The sequence below is a fragment of the Jaculus jaculus genome, chromosome 11, assembly GCF_020740685.1.
Source record: "Jaculus jaculus isolate mJacJac1 chromosome 11, mJacJac1.mat.Y.cur, whole genome shotgun sequence".
NCBI classification, from domain to species: Eukaryota; Metazoa; Chordata; class Mammalia; order Rodentia; family Dipodidae; genus Jaculus; species Jaculus jaculus.
The window spans coordinates 25,520,801-25,544,037 of NC_059112.1; the positions used below are offsets into that span (position 1 = coordinate 25,520,801).

Sequence of the window (23,237 nt, forward strand, 5' to 3'; positions counted from 1 at the left end):
TCTCCTCCTAACTCACGTCCTCTAGCGCAGGCGCACTCATTCCCGCTCTAGAGACAGTGAGCCAGGGGGTGAGGAAATGAGCTTACCTGTCTAGTTCACCTGAAGAACCAAGCCCAGGCTATAGTCTACATGTGTGGCCATTGCTTACCATTCAGACAACAGTTTATCCAATTATTATTATTATTACTATCATTATTATTATTATTATTATTATTATTGCTTGCCTTGCATGGTGGTGCACACCTTTAATCCCAGCACTTGGGAGGCAAAGGCAGGAGGATCAACATGAGTTCGAGGTCAGTCTGAGACTACATAGTGAATTTCAGGTTAGCCTGGACTAGAGTGAAACCTTACCTCTAAAATCCAAAAATAATTTTTTTTAATATTTTATTTTTATTTATTTGACAGAGAAAGAGGGAGAGAGAAAGGGAGAGAGAAAATGGGTATGACAGGGCTTCTAACCACTGCAAATGAACTCCAGATATGTGTGCCCCGTTGTGCATCTGGCTTATGTGGGTCCCAGAACTATCCCTTCAGCCACCCAATATTTTTTTCCATGGGATGTTGAGATGGCTCAGCCATTAAAGGCACTTGGGCCCAGTTTATTTTTTATTTTTTTATTTTTTGGTTTTTCGAGGTAGGGTCTCACTCTAGCCCAGGCTGACCTGAAATTCACTATGGAGTCTCAGGGTGGCCTCGAACTCATGGCAATCCTCCTACCTCTGCCTCCCGAGTGCTGGGATTAAAGGCGTGCGCCACCACGCCCAGCTTGGGCCCAGTTTTGATCCCCCAGTACCCATGTAAAACCAGATGCATAAATTGTCTGGAGCTTGTGTGCAGTGGCAAGAGGCCCTGACGTGCCCATATTCTTTCTCTCTTTCTGCTTGCAAAAAAAAAAAAATAATAATTTTTTTTTTGGTTTTTCGAGGCTGACCTGGAATTCACTGTGTAGTCTTAGGGTGGCCTCGAACTCATGGCGAGCCTCCTACCTCTGCCTCCTGAGTATTGGGATTAAAGGCGTGCGTCACCACCCCTGACTGAATTCCATTTTGTGTTTGAGATTTTTCTTGTGCTTGCTTCAGCATCACATATACTACAACTGGAACAATTCAGAGAAGATTAGCATGGCCCCTGTGCAAGGATGATACACAAATTCATGAAGTGTTCCATATTTAAAAAGAGAGAGAGAGAGAGAAAAGATTTTTCTTTGCCTCATAATACCTGCTGACGTTTGAGATCAGGTAAGAGGAGGGGGTGTAAAATCCATGATGGATTACCATGAAAGAAGACCTGATAACAGCAAACCCTTGCCCTTTATTTAAGACTTAGAGACACCATCTCTGGTTCAGCCAGGACATGAAGAACCACCAAGCAATGCATTCTCTCTCTCTCTCTACTCACTCTTTTCTTTCTTTCTTTCTTTCTTTCTTTCTTTCTTTCTTTCTTTCTTTCTTTCTTTCTTTCTTTCTTTCCTTCCTTCCTTCCTTCCTTCCTTCCTTCCTTCCTTCCTTCCTTCCTTCCTTCCTTCTTTCTTTCTTTCTTTCTTTCTTTCTTTCTTTCTTTCTTTCTTTCTTTTCTGAAACAGGCCAGGCTTTAGCTACACAGCTTAGGCTGGTTTGGAACTGACTACAGAGACCAGGTTGTTCTCAAATTTGTAGGATTCCTCCTGCCTCTGCTTCCCAAGTGTTGGGATTCCATACCTGGCAATGAGCTCCCTTAATACTAAAACCCTTGAATCATGAAAGGTCCTGGTTGTCACTGACCTATGTATTCCCCCAAAACATTTTTAGGTAGCACTTTCAGAGTCCAAAGGACTGCTTTAGTTAATTCTGTGAGTCACTCATTATTGGTAAATAAATTAGAAAGTTCTGGTCTAGGCTCCATATTCCTAGTACTATATAATGATAGGACTGAGAATGCTCAGTGTTTTTTTTGTTTGTTTTTTTTTCTCCTGGAAGGGTCTCACTCTAGTCCAGGCTGACCTGGACTTCCCTATGTAGTCTCAGGCTGGTCTTGAACTAATGGTGATTCTCCTACCTCTGCTTCTTGAGTGCTGGAATTAAAGGCATATACCACCATGCTCAATGAGACCAAATATTCTCTTTTACCATAGATTATTTTAATGAAAAAAAAAATTTAAGGGGCTGGAGAGATGGTTTAGCAGTTAAGGTGCTTGTCTGTGAAGTCTAAGGACCCAGGTTTGATTCCCTAGTATTCATGTGAGCCAAATGCACAATGTGGCACATACATTTGGAGCTTGTTTGCAGTAGCTGGAGGCCCTGGCATACCCATTTTCTCTCTTTCTCTGTCTATCTGCTTCTTTCTCTCTCTCTCTCAAATAAATAAAATAAATTAAATTTTTTTTTTTTTTTTTAGTGAGGCATGGTGGCACACGCCTTTATTCCCAGCACTCGAGAGGCAGAGGTAAGAGGATCACCATGAGTTCGAGGCCACCCTGAGACTCCATAGTGAATTTCAGGTCAGCCTGGGCTAGAGTGAGACCCTACCTCAAAAAACCAAAAAATAAAAAAAATGAAAAATAAAAAAAAAAACTGGGCCCTACATCGAAAAACAAAACAAACAAACATATATTTTTTGGTTTTTCAAGGTAGGGTCTCACTCTGGTCCAGGCTGACCTGGAATTAACTCTGTCATCTCAGGGTGGCCTTGAACTCATGGCGATCCTCCTACCTCTGCCTCCCGAGTGCTGGGATTAAAGGCGTGCGCCACCACGCCCGGCTTGAAGGTTTTCTGATACTAATGTTAGCCTTCAACTTGTGACTCTTATGACTAACAAAGGCATTGGGGTTGTAGAAACTATCTTTAGTAATTCTCTACAAGAAGTTTTATCACTTTTTAAAATTTGATTTAATGCATATAAAAAAAAATGCTGGGGCTGGAGAGATGGCTTAGCGGTTAAACGCTTGCCTATGAACCCCGGTTCAAGGCTCCATACCCCAGGACCCACATTAACCAGATGCACAAGGGGGCGCATGTGTCTGGAGTTCATTTGCAGTGGCTGGAAGCCCTGGCGCGCCCATTCTCTCCCTCTCCCTCTCTCCCTATCTGCCTCTTTCTCTCTTTCTCTGTCACTCTCAAATAAATAAACAAATGAACAAAAAAACTTCCTTAAAAAAATATACTGGTTTTGCCTAGGAGCCATGCATTGTCCTGGCCAACTTAATACTTGACTGTGCACATTGTGAGTAATAAACAGCATCAAATTTAAAAATATACTAGTTTTGAAGCCATGCATGGTAGCACTCATCTGAAATACCAGCACTTGTGAGATAGCAGTAGCAGGATTGTGAGTTCAAGGCCAGTCTGGCCTACATAGACAGAGCTGTCTCAAAAAACAATAAAGGGGGGCTGGAGAGATGGCTTAGCGGTTAAGCGCTTGCCTGTGAAGCCTAAGGACCCCGGTTCAAGGCTCGGTTCCCCAGGTCCCACGTTAGCCAGATGCACAAGGGGGCGCACGCGTCTGGAGTTCGTTTGCAGAGGCTGGAAGCCCTGGCGCGCCCATTCTCTCTCTCTCCCTCCATCTGTCTTTCTCTCTGTGTCTGTCGCTCTCAAATAAATAAATAAATAAATTAATTAATTAAAAAAAACAAAAAAACAATAAAGGGGGCTAGAAAGAGGCCTTAGTGGTTAATGTGTTTGCCTGCAAAGCCAAAGCACCCAGGTTCAATTCCCAGGACCCATGTAAGCCAGATGCACATGGTGGCACCTATATCTGATATTCATTTGCAGAGGCTAGAGGTACTGGTGTGCTCATTCTTTCTTTTTTTCTCTATATCTTAAATAAATAAATAAACAAACATTAAAAAAATTTAGGGCTGGTCACATGTTCTCTCTCATATGTGGATCCTAAGTATAGATGATTGGACTTCTGTGTGAGTAGGAAGAAAACTCAGTAGCAGAGGCCAGTAAGCTAGAAAAGAGCTATAAAGGGAATAGAAAGGAAGGGAGGGGGGTTCTGAATAGGATGGTATTGTATATATGTAAGTAGAATAGATTAATGGGGGTGAAAAGGCCTAAGTGAGGTCAAGGGAAGAGACTCAGTAAAGGAAAGGTGGAGAGAGGGCTAATCAAAAGCTAAGAGGATATAAATAAGTCATATGGAAACCTACTTTTTTGGACAATGAAATACTCAAAATCTGTAGATTGTTACTAGAAAATTTTCAGTGCCAGGGATGGGATACCTTCCAGTAAGTTGTTGGCCAGGGAGGTCCCTGATACCTCCAAAACATTACAGGCCATATAGATGAGCTGACAGAAAGCTGGAAAAAGCTATACTGCATACAGTTCAATAGGAGAAAGAGAAATCACCAGTGAAGATACTCAACAGTGAACACTGCAAGCCTTAAATTTGGCCAGCCAGGCCAAATGAGCCAACAGGTACAATAGTGGCATGTCTGTTGTGGGGGGAACCAACTGCTATCTAATTGAACTGGAGGCCTGCTCCATGGGAGGGAATACATCCCTGATACTGAAAACCTACAAGGGGGGTAGTCATGAGCCCTAGGAGTGTAATGTCTGCTGGTGTCTGGCTAAATGTATATACTATGCTCACCAAACTGCCCGGTAAGCACTTCTCTTAATGTTCATAACCATATATTAACGTTACTCTCACTTTTGGTAGAGAACCTTCTCTTTTCATATGGAGGTGACCTTGGGATGACTAAGAAGAAGTGACAGAGGAGTGCTCATCACTGAAATATCTCTATCACACCTTCCATGGCTCAGGGTTGAGGAAGAGGTGGCAGAAAGAATGTAAGAGCCAAAGGAAGCGTAGGACTCCTTACAACGTGCTCCTCCAGACACAGAATGGCCTGGATATCCATGACCTCACAGTGCCTGACACTACCTACACTAGACCATCATAAGAGGAGGAAAAGATCATGACATCAAAATAAAAGAGATTGACTGAGAGGGGGAGGGGATATGGTGGAGAGTGGAATTTCAAATGGGAAAGTGGGGGTTGGTGGGAAGGAATTAGCATGGATTATTTATGGAGTTTGTCAATAAAAAAAAAAAAAGCTAAAAAAAAAAAAAGCTAAAAAAAAAAAAAGCTAAAAAAAAAAAAAAGAGAGAGAAAGAGAATCCAGGCCCTGCTGGTGCACACCTTTAATCCCAGCACTCGGGAGGCAGAAGTAGGAGGATCGCCATGAGTTCAAGGCCAGCCTGAGACTACAAAGTGAATTCAGGTGAGCCTAGGCTAGAGTGAGACCCTACCTCAAAAAACCAAAAATAAAAATAAATAGGAGGCTGATAGAGAGAGGGAGTGGGTGTAATGGAGATTAGATTTATGAAGGGGAGAGTAGGGGAGGGGAGGGAATTATCATGGTTTATTGTCTGTAGTTATGGAAGTTGTCAATAAAAGAAGTTAAAAAATGTTATAAGGAGGGCTGGAGAGCTGGTCTAGAAGTTACAGACTCTTGCCTGCAAAGCCTGATGGCCTGGGTTCAATTCCACAGTACCCATGTAAAGCCAGATGCACAAAGTGCCCTGATATGTCCATTCTCCCCCCCCCCCCCCCGATAAATAAACAAAACTATTTCAAAAACCAAAAAAAGGGACTGGAGAAATGGCCAAGTGGTTAAGCGCTGGCCTGTGAAGCCTAAGGACCCCGGTCTGAGGTTCGATTCCCCAGGATCCACATAAACCAGATGCACAAGTTGGCACATGCATCTGGAGTTCCTTTGCAGTGGCTGGAGGCCCTGGCGTGCCCATTCCCTCTCTCTGCCTCTTTCTTTCTCTGTCTGTTGCTCTCAAATAAATAAAAATTAAAATAATAAAAACAAAAAAAATATTTGTCAAATATGTAACTCTTACCCAGGGTTATATGAACTTCTTGTCAATGAATATATTGAGAAAAGAAAACTCCTTAAATAGGTGGAAAAGATGCTGGTTGTGGTGGCGCACATCTGTAATCCCAGCACTCAGGAGGCAGAGGCAGGAGGATTGCTGTGAGTTCAAGGCTACCCAGAGACAGGTCAGCCTGGGCTAGAGTGAGACCCTACCTCAAACAAACAACAACAATAAAAGTTGGAAAAGGCTGGGCTGGTATCTCAGTTGGTAGAGTGCTTGGTTAGCATGTGTGAAACCCTGGGTTCCAACCCTACACCTCATAAAACCTAACATGATAGTAAACACCTCCAACCTAGCACTCGGGAGGTGAACGCAGAAGGACACACCGTAAATTAAGAGGACATCCTGAGCTACGTGAGACCCTGTTTCAAAAATAAATAAATAATTAAATAAAAAGGAAGTGGAAAAATAAGAAAGAAACATAAATTCATTCCAAGTTCAGGAACAAGTTGGTAAAGTCTTGACCTACAGTAGAGTTTCTTAACATTTCTTGTCATAAGAGCCTCTTTCCTAGTATTAAGCAATCCCTTATATTCCTGAGGAATTGAAAAATCTTTAGCATTTGTGTGTGGTGTGAAAAATATGTCAAGTGTTTCGTTTTATATGTTTATTTTACTGAGGATTGTATTATAAGGTTTATTTAAAATAAATGTAAGCTGGGCGTGTTGGTGCACACCTTTAATCTCAGCAATCAGGAGGCAGAAGTAGGAGGATTGCTGTGAGTTTGAGGCTAGTCTGACACTACATAGTGAATTCCAGGTCAGCCTGGGCTAGAGTGAGACCCTATCTCAAAAAAAAAAAATTATATATATATATATGTATGTATGAATAAAACAAATGTAAAATATTCATAGAATAAACTACCAACATTAAAAATGCTAATAAGAGGGTGGAGGGATGGCTTAGCTGTTCAGGCACTTGTCTACAAAGCCAAAGGACCCAGGTTTGATTCCCCAGGACCCACGTAGGCCACGTACACAACGTAGTGCATGCATCTGGAGTTCATTTGCAGCATCTTAAAGCCCTAGCATGCCCATTCTCTCCCTCTCTCTCTCAAGTAAATAAAATAAAATTAAAAAAACTAAAATAAGAGGCTTAGGAGTTAAAGGTGCTTGCTTGCAAACCTTGACAGCTGCTGGGTGTGGCAACGCATGTCTTTAATCCCAGCACTTTGGAGGCGGAGGTAGGAGGATCGCCATGAGCTTGAGGACAGCCTAAAACTACATAGTGAATTCCAGGTCAGCCTGAGCCTCATCGAGACTTTACCTAAAAACGATGATGACGACAAAAACCCTGACAGCCCCAGTTAAATTCCCCAGCCATCCATATAGCTGGACACCAAGATTGGCATAAGAGTTTGGTGTTCATTTCCAGTGGCATCTGGCATTTGTGGGCAGTGGCAAGAGGCTCTGCCTGGCATGCCCATTCACTCTTGCTCGCTCTCTCTTTCTCTCCTTGCAAATAAATAAGTAAGTAAAAATAATAATAGTCTAGCGGGACGTGGTGGCGCACGCCTTTAATCCCAGCTCTTGGGAAGCAGAGGTAGGAGGATCACCATGAGTTTGAGGCCACCCTGAGACTCCATAGTGAATTCCAGGTCAGCCTGGGCTAGAGTGAGACCCTACCTCGAAAAATGGAACAAAAAAAAAAATCAAAAATAAAAATAAAAAGAAGAGAACTGAATCTTGACTGCCATAGGATGTTTGGCAATGTCTGGAGACATTTTTGGTGGTCAAGACCCTGAAGCAGGGATGAGAGTGGGGGAATTAGGTAGGACAGGGAGATTATTACTGGGATAGAGGTCAGGGAAGGCTGCTCAACATCCTTTAATGCACAGGGCAGCCCACCACAGCAGAGTTATCCAGCCCTCAGTGTCAACAGGGCCAGGGTTGAGAAATCCTTGCACCATGTAAACAGTGTGTCTATGGAAGATAACATTTCAAAACCATGAAATGTCACAATGCACACGGAGGCTGGCAGTATTTAACGGAGTAATAAAGTCAGTGAGTTCCTGCCTCAAGAGCAAACTCATTTTCTCAAACCTCTGTACCCGTTTCCTCACAGGCCCACAAACATTCCATTTTAAGGGGGAAATCTACAGGCTTAAATTATGATATGTACTTACTGATTTAGAAATCAAGTGAGGGCTGGAGAGATGGCTCAGTGGTTAAAGGCACTTCCTTGCAAAGCCTGCCAGCCTGGCTTTAGTTCTCCAGTACCCAGGCAAAGCCAGGTGCACCAAGTGGCACATGTATCTGGCGTTCATTTGCAGTGCCAGAGGCCCTGGTGAGCTCATTCACACTCTTTCTCCATCCTCTGTCTCTGCTTGTAAATAGAAATGAATAAAAGCTGGATGTGGTGGTGCATGCCTTTAATCCCAGCACTCAGGAGGCAGATGTAGGAGAATCGCTGTGAGTTCGAGGCCACCCTGAGACTATATAGTGAATTCCAGACCATCCTGGGTTAGAGTGAGACTCTACCTCAAAAAACCAAAAAAGAAAAAAAAAAAAAATGGGGGGGGTGGAGATGAAGAAAGAAAAGTAAAATGAAAATAGATGCTATTACTACCTTAACTGGTATGAATTTTTGGGACTCTGTTGATCCAAGGAAGAAGGATATAGACTGAATGTGGTTATAAAATTTTATTTAGACAGAGTCACACTATGTAACCCAGACAAGCTTCAAACTCACAATACTGCTTCTGCTTCCTGAGTGCTGGGATTATAGGCAGGCAATGCCTTGTCCAGCTGATGTCTTAGTGCTTGAAGGCGCTTGCTTGCAAAGCCTGATGACCCAGGTTTGATTTCCCAATACCCACATAAAGTTCAAAATGGTGCATGTGGGCTGAAGAGATGGCTTAGAGGTTAAGGTGCTTGCCATGAAGGATACAGATTCAATTGCCCAGAACCCACATAAGCCAGATGTACAATGTGGCACATGCGTCTGGAGTTTGTTTGCAGTGGCTGGGAGGCCTTGGCGCACCCATTCTCTCTCTCTCTCTCTCTGCCTCTTTATCTCTCTCAAATAAATAAATCAATTAAAATATTTTGCCAGGCATGGTGGTGCATGCCTTTAATCCTAGCACTTCGGAAGTACAGGTAGGAGGAGGCCACCCTGAGACTAGAGTGAATTCCAGGTCAGTCTGGGCTAGAGCGAGATCCTACCTTGAAAAGTCAAAACAAAGAAAAACATTATTTACATGGCACATGTACCTGGAGTTCATTTGCAGCAGCAAGAGGCTGTGATGATACTCTTTCTATCTCTGTCTCTCTCAAATAAATAAATTATATATATATATATATATATATATATATAATTCTTTAAAAATATTTTTATCCATTTATTTGAGAGAGAGAGAGAGAGAGAGAAAGAATGGGTACACCAGAGCCTTCAGCCACTGCAAACTAACTCCAGATGCATGCACCACCTTGTGCATCTGGCTTATATAGTGTGGTGGTTTGATTCAGGTGTCCCTCATAAACTTAGGTGTTCTGAATGCTAGGTTCCCAGCTGATGGATATTTGGGAATTAAGGCCTCCTGGAGGCAGTGTATTGTTGGGGGTGGGCTTATGGGTGTTATAGCCAGTTTCCCCATGCCAGTGTTTGGCACATTCTCCTGTTGCTATTGTCCACCTTATGTTGGCCAGGGGGTGATGTCCACCCTCTGCTCATGCCATCATTTCCCCCTGCCATCGTGGAGCTTCCCCTTGAGCCTGTAAGTCAAAATAAATCTCTTTTTCCCACAAGCTGCTCTTGGTTGAGTGATTTCTACCAGCAATGCAAACCTGACTGCAACAGTAAAGTAGTACCGAGGAGTGGGATTGCTGCTAGACACCTGACTGTGTGGCTTTGGCCTTTTGGAGCTGATTTTCAAGAGGAATGTGGAAGGATTTGAAACCTTGGCCTAAGGGACGCCTTGCAGTGCTGTAAGTACAGCTTGATGGACTATTCTGGTCAGAGCTGAAAGACCTGAATGCAGTAAGAACTATGGACTGTGAGGTTTGGCTTATGAGGGTGAGAAAGAGCTTTGCTTGGACTGAGCTAGCAGTTTGTGTGAGAAGCTTGCTCTTATGCCCGTGTCCTGAGAAGTTGTGCAGGGTTGCTTTGCATATAAATGAACTGGTGTGAGCAGAGGGATATGGCACAGAAAGAAAAATCTTTGGGTGAACTGTTGCCCATTCAGCTGCAACTGAGAGATTACAACCTTTAAGACTGGGCTAGCTGACCTGTGCTGGGGCAATAGGAAGAATGTAGATTCTTTTGAAGGGGCCTGAGTGCTCAAGGAGTGTCCTGTTCTTCAAAGTCTGCTTTATTCCCCCCTGGATTAACAAATTGGCACCCTACCTGGTATTGTAGAGTAAAAGAAATGCAAGCAAAAGAGAATCATTGAGTTTGCAACACAGTCTTGTGTTTTGGAAATGGCCACGGACAGTGTGAAGCAGGTTTGCTGGATGCCTGCATAGAGACCTGATGGAGCCATGAGGATGAACCATGGCTTGAAGTGGAGACCCAGTGGAGATGCTGGGACCATGAGATGGCTGCTGAGGAGCTGCCGGCCCGATGAAGTTTCCCAGGACTGTGAGTAGCCTAGCTGGAGGGGCGGAATTGGAATGCCAGAGACTTGTGGCTGGTTAGAATTATCAGACTTGGAGACTTGTCACTGACTAGAGTTATTGGACTTAGAATTGAGTTTAATGTTTTCCCTTGTTGTTTTAAATTTTGTATTGGCTACATGTTTCTTTGCTATGCTCAATGCCATCTTTTGCAGTGTGAATATTTATTCTGTGCCATTATGGGTTTTTTGAGCTTATTTTTTGGTATTATGGCTCGGTTAAAAGATCTTGGACTATGGGGATGTTTGAACATCACGGGAATTGATAAAAACTATGGGGACTTTTAAAGTCAGATGAACACATTGCATTTTACATCATGTATGGTTATCAGTTTATGGGGGCCAGGAGCAGAATGTGGTGTTTTGATTCTGGTGTCCCCCATAAGCCTAGGTGTTCTGACTGCTAGGTTCCCAGCTGATGGAGATTTGGGAATTATATATATATTGTTGGAGGCGGGCTTATGGGTGTTATAGCCAGTTTCCCCATGCCAGTGTTTGGCACACTCTCCTGTTGCTATTGTCCACCTTATGTTGGCCAGGGGGTGATGTCCACCCTCTGCTCATGCCATTGTTTTCCCCTGCCATCGTGGAGCTTCCCCTCGAGCCTGTAAGCCAAAATAAATCTTTTTCCCAGAAGCTGCTCTTGGTTGGGTGATTTCTACCAGCAACGTGAACCAGACTGCAACAGATAGGTATTGAGGAATCAAACTTGGGTCCTTAGGCTTTGCAGGCAAGCACCTTAACCACTAAACCATCTCTCTACACTATAAATAAAATTCTTTTTGGCTCCCAAAACTTTTGGCTAAAGTCCTAATTTCTCACCTGTGCCTCCAAAACACAACCCTATCCTTCATGTGTGTGCGTGTGTGTGTGTGTGTGTGTGTGTGTAAAAGAAATGTTTCGGGGGCTGGAGAGATGGCTTAGTGGTTAAGCACTTGTCTGAGAAGCCTAAGGACCCCAGTTCGAGGCTCAATTCCTCAGGACCCACGTTAGTCAGATGCACAGGATGGCACAAGCATCTGGGGTTTCTTTGCAGTGGCTGGAGGCCTTGGCGTGCCCATTCTCTATCAATCTGCCTCTTCCTCTCTGTCACTCTCAAATAAAAATGTTAAAATAACTAAAATAAAAATAAAAAAAATGTTTCAGGCTGGAGAGACGGCTTAGTGGTCAAGGCATTTGCCTGTAAAGCCAAAGGACCCAGGTTCAATTCCCCAGGACCCATGTAAGCCAGATGCACAAGGGGGCACATGCACCTGGAGTTCGTTTACAGTGGCTGAAGGCCCTAGCATGCCCATTCCCTCTCTATATATCTGCTTCTTTCTCTCCCTCACTTTCTCTCTCTGAAATAAATAAAAATAAATAATTTAAAAGAAAAGAGGAACCGGGCGTGGTGGCGCATGCCTCTAATCCCAGCACTTGGGAGGCAGAGGTAGGAGGATTGCCGTGAGTTCGAGGCCACCCTGAGACTACATAGTGAATTCCAGGTCAGCCTGGGCTAGAGTGAGACCCTACCTCGAAAAACCGAAAAAAAAGAAAAAAGAAAAGAAAAGGTACCAGAAGTTGTGAATGTTTGGAGGGAAACAAGGACATCTTATGGGAGCTCACTTAATCCTAAAGGGCTCAGGAATAGTTTAGAGGTGTTGACTCTCTCACACCAGTGTTTGTAGGGCTAAAGAAAGGCATTTTGGGGCTGGGAAGATGGCTCAGCAGTTAAAGGCATTTGCTTGCAGAGCATAATGTCTTGGGTTAAATTCCCTAGTGTCCATGGAAAGCCAGATGCAAACCTTGTGCAGGTGTCTGGAGTCCATTTATTTGCAGTGGGAAGAGGTCCTGGTATACCCATTTCCTCTCCCTTTCTTCTGTCTCTGCTTACAAATAAACAAACAGGAACACAGCTGGGGAGATAGCTTGTGGTTAAGGTCCTTGACTGCAAAGCTAAAGGACCCAGGTTCGATTCCCCAGGACCCACGTAAGCCAGATGCACAAGGTGGCACATGCATCTGGAGTTCGTTTGCAGTGGCTGGATGCCCTGGCACACCCATTCTCTATCTGTCTCTCTCTCTCAAGTAAATAAAAATATTTAAACAAAATAAACAGAAACAGAAAAAGAAAGGCATTTTGGCTGCATAGGTCAAGCTAGAATGGCTGGGTGCAGAGGGCTACCTAGGCAGACGCAGGCAGCTGCCAGCAACGTATTATATATGACACATGTGAGGTTCAAGATGGGCAGGGAGTAGCCAGAAAGGAGACTGAAATGAGGCTGGAGTTGTGTTTTGGGGGCATAGGTGAAAAATTAGCATGTTATGGGCTGGAGAGATGGCTTAGCAGTTAAGCGCTTGCCTGTGAAGCCTAAGGACCCCGGTTCGAGGCTCGGTTCCCCAGGTCCCACGTTAGCCAGATACACAAGGGGGCGCACATGTCTGGAGTTCGTTTGCAGAGGCTGGAAGCCCTGGCGTGCCCATTCTCTCTCTTCCTGTATGTCTTTCTCTCTGTGTCTGTCGCTCTCAAATAAAAAAAAAAAAATGAAAAAAAAAAGAAAAAAAATTAGCATGTTAGCCGCCCAAAAGTTTTGAGAGTCAGTAAAGAATTTTTTTGCAAGGCTCGGGAGGCAGAGGTAGGAGGATCACTGTGAGTTCGAGGCCACCCTGAGAATACATAGCTAGTCAGTCTGGGCCAGAGTAAGACCCTACCTTGAAAAACAAAAAGAAAAAAAAGAGAGAGAGAGACTTTTCTGCAAGGAAGCATCATGCTATGTATTTCAAATACCACTCTGCAAGATGGGGGGTGAGCCGGGCGTGGTGGCACACGCCTTTAATCCCAGCACTTGGGAGGCAGAGGTAGGAGGATTGCCAGGAGTTCAAGGCCACCCTGAGACTACAGAGTTAATTCCAGGTCAGCCTGGACCAGAGTGAGACCCTACCTCAAAAAAACAAAAAAGGGCTAGAGAGATGGCTTAGTGGTTAAGCACTTGCCGGTGAAGCCTGAGGACCCCGGTTCGAGGCTCTATTCCCCAGGACCCACGTTAGCCAGATGCACAAGGGGGCGCACGCATCTGGAGTTCATTTGCAGTGGCTGGAGGCCCTGGCGTGCCCATTCTCTCTCTCTCTCTCTATTTGCCTCTCTCTCTCTGTCACTCTCAAATAAATAAATAAAAATGAACAAAAAAATAAAAAAAACCAAAAAATAAAAAAAAGATGGGGGGTGATAATTATCTCCTAAGCTTGCTGCAAAGACTACCCATAATAGTTAAGGTGGAGATTAGCATGATTAAACATGGCTACTCCAAAAAAAATAATAAAGGCACTTTTATTCCATCCTAAATACAGTTTAAAACTCAGAGTAGAATTTCTGTGCGTAGGCAGGATTACTGGAAAATGTCAGAGGTTTAAACATGCTTTAAGGAAATCACCATATCTTCAATGACCTGGAGTCCAAATTCCAGGTCAGTCTCAGGTGAGCTGGACTATTCAGGTTCCCTCCAAACTGGGACATTTCAAACCAAGATGGAGTTTTCAAGATCATTCAAAATGAAAAGGACTTCAATAGCTACTATATAATTTTTCAGTATCTGACAACTGGGAAATAAAGTACTCTATAATTACATGTCAATTGAGTCATGTTAGCCTTAATTTTTATTTTTTGGCTTTTTCTTTTTGAGACCACCTCCCCCAGCTCTGTTAGCCTTAATTTAATAAATGTTTCTGAAAACAACTCCTAAATAATGCTTCTTCTAGGTTACAAGGAGAAACAAGAAGAAAAACTATTCTATTACAACATAAAATATCAAATTAGTCTCTTTTTAAAAATATTTATTTATTTGAGAGAGAATGGGCGCACCAGGGCCTCCAGCCACTGCAAATGAACTCCAGATGCGTGCGTCCCCTTGTGCAGCTGGCTTACATGGGTCCTGGAGAATCGAACTGGGATCCTTTGGCTTTACAGGCAAAAGCCTTAACTGCTAAACCATCTCTCCAGCCCCCAAATTAGTCTTTTTTTTAATGTTAAAGGAAGGGCCATGTTGGGCAAGGTGGTGCACGCCTTTAATCCCAGAACTTGGGAGGCAGAGGTAGGAGGAACTCTATGGGGTTGAGGCTACCCTGGGACTACATAGTGAATTCCAGGTCAGCCTGGGCTAGAGTGAGACCCTACTTCGGACAAAAAAAATTAAAAAATAAAATGAAGAATAAGGAAACAAGTTCACTTCAGGCTACCGAGCAAGCCTTCCAAGATTTCTCTGTGGTGTAATAGGTCACTGGGCTATACAGTGTATTCTACTTGCCCACTGATGTCAAGAGACTCCTTATTATGCCTTGTACTTAGGCTACTGATTTAGAAATTTTAAGGACATAAGATAAATTATTTGGAAACCACAATTACTTAAAAACACAGCCATCAGTTTAAAGCAGTGAAATTTTGGTAGCTGCTCTTAATTTGTGATGCTGAACCTGCCTGCTTTACTGAGTTCTAATTCAAAAAGCCTAACTTTTCCTGTTTTCTCCTTTCTTTCTCTTCTTTGGATGTTGGCTGAAATCCCAAGCATCCTTGCCCTGACTGATACTTTGGGGCTTTTCACCTTTTTCTCAGTAAATTTACTTTGCCTCACTCAACAACCATCCCTCCCCACAAACACACCAAAACCCAGTGAAATTTGCACTACTGTTAGAAGTGCTAAGTTTGTTTTAAAGATAGAATTTATGTTCATAGAGAAAAATGGGAAACATAAAAATACAAGGTTTTAAAGCAAATTTTTTGGTTTTTTGAGGTAGGGTTTCACTGTAGTCTAGGCTGACCTGGAATTCACTCTGTAGTCTCAGGATGGCCTCGAACTCAGCAAGACCCTACCTCCAAAAACCAGGAAGAAAAAAAAAGACAGTTTTTAGTTATGTTGTCACTTATATATTCAATATTCACACAATTGCATTTTGTTCTGAAAGGTAAGCTATTCAAATCCATTGCACTGTTTCCTTATCCTCAAAACAAGAATAAGTAACAGGACCTATTTTGTTAAGTTATGAGAGTCACGTGTGTCAATGCCTGAAAAGCACTTTATATAATTTTATTTTATTTTTTTGGTTTTTTGAGGTAGGGTTTCACTCTAGCCCAGGCTGACCTGGAATTCACTATGGAGTCTCAGGGTGGCCTTGAACTCATGGCAATCCTCCTACCTCTGCCTCCCGAATGCTAGGATTAAAGGTGTGTGCCACCACGCCCGGTACTTTATATAATTTGTGGTGCATAATAAATACTCAAAATATTAGCCATTGGCCAGGCATAGTGGTGCATGCCTTTAATCCCAGCACTTGGGAGGTAGAGGTAGGAGGATCGCTGTGAGTTCAAGGCCACCTTGAGACTACATAGTGAATTCCAGTTCAGCTAGAGGGAGACCTTACCTTGAAAAACCAATATGTATATTGGCCATTATTTTGCTTGCATGTTCATTACTGCTTTAATAAACATAATATTTACCTGGCATAGGCTCTAGGTTTTGAAATACACTGCTTTAAAATACCTAGTAGAGCATAATATTCTCTGATTTTAATATTACTGATTTAACACTGAGAACAATTACTCACACCTCTTTTTCTGTGATACACATAAAGCCAAATGTGGAGTGTATTTATTTTAATTTATGTATTTCATATGGACAGGTTAATTATTGTTGATTTACTTTTTTAGAGTTAAGTGCCACCAAGAGTAGCAGTAGTCACAACAAATGCCTAAGTGACATGGGGTGCCTTAACATGACTGAGGTGATGTGTTGTCAGAAAGAGATCCTGATTTTAGGGCTGGAGAAATGACTTAATGGTTAAGGCACTTCACTTACCTGCGAAGCCTTAGGACCAAGTTCAATTCCCCAGGACCCACATAAGCCAGATGCACGTGGTGGTACATGCGTCTGGAATTCGTTTGCAGTGGCTAGAGGCCTTGGAGCACCCATTCTCTCTCATAAATAAATTAATTAAAATAAAATATTTAAGGGCTGGAGAGATGGCTAAGTGGTTAAGGCATTTGTCTGCAAAGCCAAAGGACCCAGGTTCGAGTTCACAGGACCCACATAAACCAGATGCATAAGGTGGTGCATGTGTCTGGATTTTCTTATCAGTGTCTGGAGGCACTGGTGCACCCATTTCGCCCCCCCCTTGTGTGTGTGTGTGTATGTGTACCTTCCTTTCTCTTGCTCTCTCAAATAAATAAATAAAATATTTAAAAAATAAAATATGTTGCCGGGCGTGGTGGCGCATGCCTTTAATCCTAGCCCTTGGGAGGCAGCGGTAGGAGGATCACTGTGAGTTTGAGGTCACCCTGAGACTCCATAGTGAATTCCAGGTCGGTCTGGGCTAGAGTGAGACCCTACTTCGAAAAACCAAAAAAACTAAAATAAAAATGAACGAGGTCCCCATTTTTTTTAATGTGTAAAGTTCGGGTTTCTCACAGAATAAAACTCCTATCCTCACATTCAAATGTATAGCTGTACATATTAAAATCAGGCTTAGAGAGTCTTGTATATATGTAAGTTAAGGAGAAGATTGCCCGGCAGTGGAATGGCCTAAGTGGGGTCAGGGGAAGGGATTGAATAAAGGAAGGGTGGGAGAAGGGTTAATCAAAATTGAAAACGGGCTGGAGGGATGGTTTAGCCGTTGAGGCATTTTCCTGCAAAGCCAAAGGACTCAGGGTCAATTCCCCAGGACCCACGTTAGCTAGATGCACAAGGGGGTGCATGCGTCTGGAGTTTGTTTGCAGTGGCTGGAGGGTCTAGTGTGCCCATTCTCTCTCTCTCTCCCCCCCTCCTTTTTCTTTGTCAAATAAATAAATAAAATATTTATAAAAACGGGCTCAATACACAACGGTGCAGGAAATGAATTGGATCAATTAACATGTTAATAATGACAGGAAAAATAAAACATTGACTTTGAATGCAACATCTGAGCCTGGAACTTGTGAGTTCGCCCACGTTTGGCTGCGTTGATTTCAGCAGGCAGCCCTCTGAAGCCCAGCTCCCCTGCCTGCCTGTCCTGGAGCTCTGGTGAGCAGCCAGCTGTACCGTACCTTGATCAGGTTGTGCCCCACAGTGTAGACAGCTGCTAAGTTTCCCTTCTGTCCCGGAGCGTGCATGCCAGTTCCGTACCCGTGCCAAGCCACCAGGTACGGGTTGTGAATTGTAATCCAGTACCGGACGCGGTCCCCGAACGTCTGGAAGCAGTACGTGGCGTAGCTGTTGAAGAGGTCTACCATGCTTTCGTTCTGCCACCCGCCGTACCTCTCCTGCAACTCCCAGGGCAAGTCCCAGTGGAACAGGGTGACCACGGGCTCGATGTTCCTGCGCGCCAGCGCGTCCAGGAGGGTCTGGTAGTAGCGCACGCCGTCGGGGTTGGCCGCCGCCACCGTGCCATCGGGGAAGAGCCTGGGCCACGAGATGGAAAACTGGTAAAAGGAAACCCCTAGGAAATCCAGAGCCGACAAGTCCTTGTCCAGGAAAAGGCAGCTGTCACTGGAGCCGTTGATGCCGTTGACGTGTCTCGGGCGCGCGTGGATGAAACGATCCCATATCGAGGGGCCCTTCCCGTCTTCCTCGCAGCTCCCTTCCACTTGAAACGCCCCAGTCCCGACGCCCCAGAGAAAGTTTTCGGGGAAAGTGTCATAGACGAACAGCTGACTCGCATCCACCGGACTCACGCTGGGGTTTTCAGCCCACACGGCGCTGCCATCTCCAGGGAGTCCCCCCGCCGCGGTGGCTCTCAGCAGAATCAAGGCTGACAGCATGACAGATCTCTGCAGCGCCCGGCTGGACATGGTCTTGCTACGGCGTGGGCAGCTTTCATCAGCGCTGAAGAAAGCTTGTGCATTCCCTGGAGACCCTTTTGCCGCCCAGCCCTGCCTGCCTTTGCCAGTCACTGCCGGAGGGACTGCAAAAAAAAAAAAAAAAAAAGCCTGTGATTGTAAAGCCCTATCAATGATTAGCCTGAACTGGGAGACTCGGGATGGCTCGTGGAGAGCCACGTAATTTGAGGGAGGTGGCCCCAAGGCAGTCAACAGCGTGTGTCATCTTCTTGGGGTGAGACAGAGGAGCATGCACCCGGGACAGTAATTAGAATGTGGAAGTAAACATATGTAAACAATGAATGAGAGAGAGATTTTTTTTTTTTCCTGTGTAACCTCTCCTGTTAACATTCAAAACATTCAGAAAAGACTTGCGTCATCAAACAAGGGATGCGCTTTTCTATTTTTAAGAGCTTCGGAGGGATTATTTTATTATCTCACATTTCAGGAAAAACAATTTTCTATACAAGTCATTAGATAGTCATAATGAATAATAATAATAATAATAATAAAATAATAATAATAATAATAATAAAAGACATCAGGGGATGGAGAGAATGCTCAGCAGTTAAGACACTTGCCTTCAAAGCCTAAGGACCCAAGTTTGATTCCCTGGTACCCAGGTAATGCCAGATGCACAAGGCAGTGTATGTGTTTGGAATATACAGTGACATGAGGTCATAGCATGCCCATTCTCTATCTGCCTCTTTCTTTCTCACTCACAAATAAATCAAAATATTAAAAAAGACATTACACAAAGCCACAAAATCACAACATATCTAAGAATAATCTAAGTAAATGTTACCTAGTTTCAGAAAACTAGTCATTGCAGCTGGAAGGATTGCTCAGTGGTTAAAGTGGTTAAAAAAACTTGCTTGCAAAGCCTACTTGTTCAGGTTTGATTCCTCAGTGCCCACATAAAGCCAAATGCAGAAAGTGGCACATGAGTCTGGAGTTTGTATGTAGCGCCAAGAGACCCTGGTGCCCATTCTCTCTTTCTCCTTCTGCTTGCAAATAAATAAATGAAAACATTTTTTTTAAAGTGGTTCCCACCTTTAATCTCAGCAATCAGAAGGGTGAGAGAGGAGGATCACTGTGAATTCAAGGCTAGCCTGGGCTATGGTGCAAGTTCTAGGTTAGCTAGGCTAGAGTGACAGTCTGCCTCAAAACAAAACAAAACAAAAAAAAAAAAAAAAGAAGAATTAAAAAAGAAAAAGAAGAAAAGAAAGTTGGCTATGGTGGCTCATCTCTGTAATCCCTGCAATTGGGAGGCTGAGGCAGGAGGACTGATGTGAGTTCAGGATAGACTGGACTACATAGTGAGTCCTTGTCTCAAAAAACCAAATACCCAGGCTGGACAATTGGCTCAACAGGCTGAGCATGGTGGCGCACGCCTTTAATCCCAGCACATGTAGGCAGAGGTAGGAGGATCACCATGAGTTCAAGGCCACCCTGACACTACATACTGAAGTCCAGGTTAGCCTGGGAATAGAGCGAGACCCTATCTTGAAACATCCCCCCACAAGAAAGAGAGAGAGAGAAAATGGTTCAGCAGTTAAGTGTGCTTCCTGCACAAGCATGAAAGTCTGAGAGGACCTAAGCCCATAGGCAAGTGTACCCTGTAACAGGTGGGCAGATGGGGCACCACAAGGGCACATATATTTGCCTACACTACACTACCCCTCACAAAGCCTGGTGGTGTAGTGGTACATGCCTGTAATCCCAGCACTTGGGAGGTAGAGGTAGGAGGATCCAGAGTTCAAGGCCATTCTCTACCAGTGGGCTTTGCAAGCAAGCACCTTTCACTGCTGAACTGCGTCCCCAATTGTTGCAGTCAGGGTCCAATTGCTGGCAGAAATCACCCAACCAAGAGCAGCTTTTGGGGTGAAAGGAAGGGTTTATTTTGGTTTACAGACTTGAGGGGAGGGGAAGCTCCATGATGTCAGGGGAAATGATGGCATGAGCAGAGGGTGGACATCACCTCTTCATCAACATCAGGTGGACAATAGCAATAGGAGAGTGTGCCAAACACTGGCATGGGGAAACTGGTTATGACACCCATAAGCCTGCCCATAACAATACACTCCTCCAGTAGGTGTTAATTCCCAAATCTCCATCAGCTGGTGACCTAGCATTCAGAACACCTAAGTTTATGGGGGATCCTTGAATCAAACCACCACACCAATCCCAGCAAAACCTTTCTGACTCTGACATTTGATTGGAGGTAGATGAATCTCCTCTGTTTCTGTGACAGCCCATGGTTCTTCTTTTTTTGGTTTTTCGAGGTAGGGTCTCACTCTAACTCAGGCTGACCTAGAATTCACTATGTAGTCTCAGGGTGGCTTTGAACTCATGGCAATCCTCCTACCTCTGCCTCCCAAGTGCTGGGATAAAAAGTGTCACAGGGCTGGAGAGATGGTTTAGTGGTTAAGGTGATTGCCTGTGAAGCCTAAGGACCCTGGTTTAATTCTCCAGATCCTACATAAGCCAGATGCACATGGTGGCACATGCATCTGGAGCTTGTCTGCAGTGGCTAGAGGCCTGGTGTGCCCATTATCACTCTCTCTCTTTCCCTCTCTCTGTCTCTAATAAATAAATAAATTTTTTTTTTTTAAAAAAAGGTGTTACAGTCAGGTTCCAATTGCTGGTAAAACCACCCAACCAAGCAGCTTGTGGGGAAAACGGGCTTATTTTGGCTTACAGGCATGACAGGAAGCTCCACGATGGCAGGGGAAAACAATGGCATGAGCAGAGGGTGGACATCACCCCCTGGCCAACATAAGGTGGACCATAGCAATAGGAGAGTATGCCAAACACTGGCATGGGGAAACTGGCTATAACACCCATAAACCTGCCCCCAACAATACACTGCCTCCTGGAGGTGTTAATTCCCAAGTCTCCATCAGCTGGGAACCTAGCATTCAGAATACTTAAGTTTATGGGGGACACCTGAGTCAAACAATCACATTCTGCCCCTGGCCCCCATAAACTGATATCCATACATGATACAATACATTCAGCCCAATTTTAAAAGTCCCCATAGTTTTTATCAATCCCAGTGATGTTCAAACATCCCCATAGTTCAAGATCTTTTAACTGAGCCATAATACAAAAAAAATCCCTCTCCAAACCCATAATGGCACAGAAATAACATTCACACTGCAAAAGATAGCATTGGGCATAGCAAAGAAACATTCAACCAATACAAGATTTGAATAGGGCAATCATCAAACTCTGTAACTCCAAGTCCAACAACTCTAGCCAGTAACAAATCTCCAAGTCCAATAATTCTAACCAGCAACAAGTCTCTGGCATTCCAATTCCACCCCTCCAGCTAGGCTACTCACAGTCCTGGAAAACTTCATCGGGGCGGGCAGCTCTCTTTAGCAGCCATCTCATGGTCCCAGCATCTCCACTGGGTCTCCACTGCAACCCACAGTTCATCCTCATGGCTCCATCAGGTCTCCATGCAGGCATCCAGCAAATCTGCTTCACACTGCCCATGGCTGTTTCCAAATCACAAGGCCACATTGCAAACTCAATGACCCACTCTTTCCCGCATTTCTTATACTCCCTAATACTAGATGGGGTGCCAGTTTTTAATCCAGGGAGGAATAAAGCAGACTTTGAAGAACAGGACACTCCTTAAGTACTCAGGACCCTCCAAAAGAGTCTATAATTCTTCCTGTTGCCCCAGTGCAGGTCAGCTAGCCCAATCTGAAAGGTTGTTATTTCTCAAACAATTTGCAGGTGAATCAGCAGCAATTTAGGCCCAAAGATTTCATTTTTTCTATGCCATATCCCTCTGCTCACACCAGTTCATTTCTACGCAACCCTGCACAACTTCTCAGGATCCAGGCATAGCAGAAAGCTTCCTACACAAACTACTAGCCCAGTCCAGGCAAAGCTCTTTCTCACCCTCATACGCCAAACCTCACAGTCCCCAGTTCTTACTGCATTCAGGTCTTTCAACTCTAACCAGAATAGTCCATCAAGATGTACTCACAGCACTGCAAGGCATCTCTTAGGCCAAGATTTCAAATCCTTTCACATTCCTCTTGAAAATCAGCTCCAAAATACCAAAGCCACACAGTCAGGTGTCTAGCAGCAACCCCACTCCTGGTACCACTTTGCTGTTGTAGTCAGGTTCACTTTGCTGGTAGAAATCACCCAACCAAGAGCAGCTTGTGGGAAAAGAGGTTTATTTTGGCTTACAGGCTTGAGGGAAAGCTCCATGATGACAGGGAAAAGACAGCATGAGCATCACCCACTGGCCAACATCAGGTGGACAATAGGAGAGTGTGTCAAACACTGATAAGGGGGAAACTGGCTATAACACTCATAAGCCCACCCCCAACAATACACCACCTCCAGGAGGCTTTAATTTCCAATTGCTATCAGCTGGGGAGACTAGCATTCAGAATACCTCAGTTTATGGGGACACCTGAATCAAACCACCATGCCATCCATATGTGGAGGTAAGTACGGAGGAGAGTATAATGAACCACGAGTTACCCACCCCATATGCTAATCCAGTAGTGATACAATTTTGTCATTCTTCCTTGGCATCTACCATGTCCCCCCCCTTAAAATCCCATTAATTCACCTCTACTTCTCATTTCTACCTCTAAAAAAAGAGACATTTTTATTACATAAGCTCAAAATCATTATCGCAACCAACTAAATCAACAACCCACAATAAGATCTAATCCTCTGTGTACATTTAATTGCCTTTAAAGTCCCAGTGCTTCCTAAGTCAGAATCCAAACATCAGCTGGGGAGACTAGCATTCAGAACACTTAAGTTTATGAGGGATACCCAAATCAAACTACCACAAAAGGCATGTGCCATCATGCCTGGCTCCCATGTTTTTTCTGTTATGACACTAGTCACTCAATAAATCAGTAAATTTATCTGTGTTCACAGTTTGCCTCCT

At 44.0% G+C, this 23,237-nt stretch overlaps 1 protein-coding gene and 1 non-coding gene across 2 annotated transcripts in view; one reads left to right on the plus strand and one right to left on the minus strand.

Moving 5' to 3' along the window:
- Klb (klotho beta) overlaps positions 1 to 18,289 on the minus strand; it is a 54,355-nt gene extending 36,066 nt beyond the window's left edge. Inside the window, exon 1 of the mRNA XM_045161170.1 lies at positions 17,531 to 18,289. Coding sequence (XP_045017105.1) covers positions 17,531 to 18,274 — 744 coding nt within the window. The 5' untranslated portion in view covers positions 18,275 to 18,289. The remainder of the gene's footprint in view (positions 1 to 17,530) is intronic.
- Positions 1,070 to 1,176, plus strand: LOC123453395. Its single transcript, XR_006632788.1, has one exon. It is a non-coding gene; the product is annotated as a U6 spliceosomal RNA (small nuclear RNA).
- Positions 18,290 to 23,237: the final 4,948 nt, after the last annotated feature.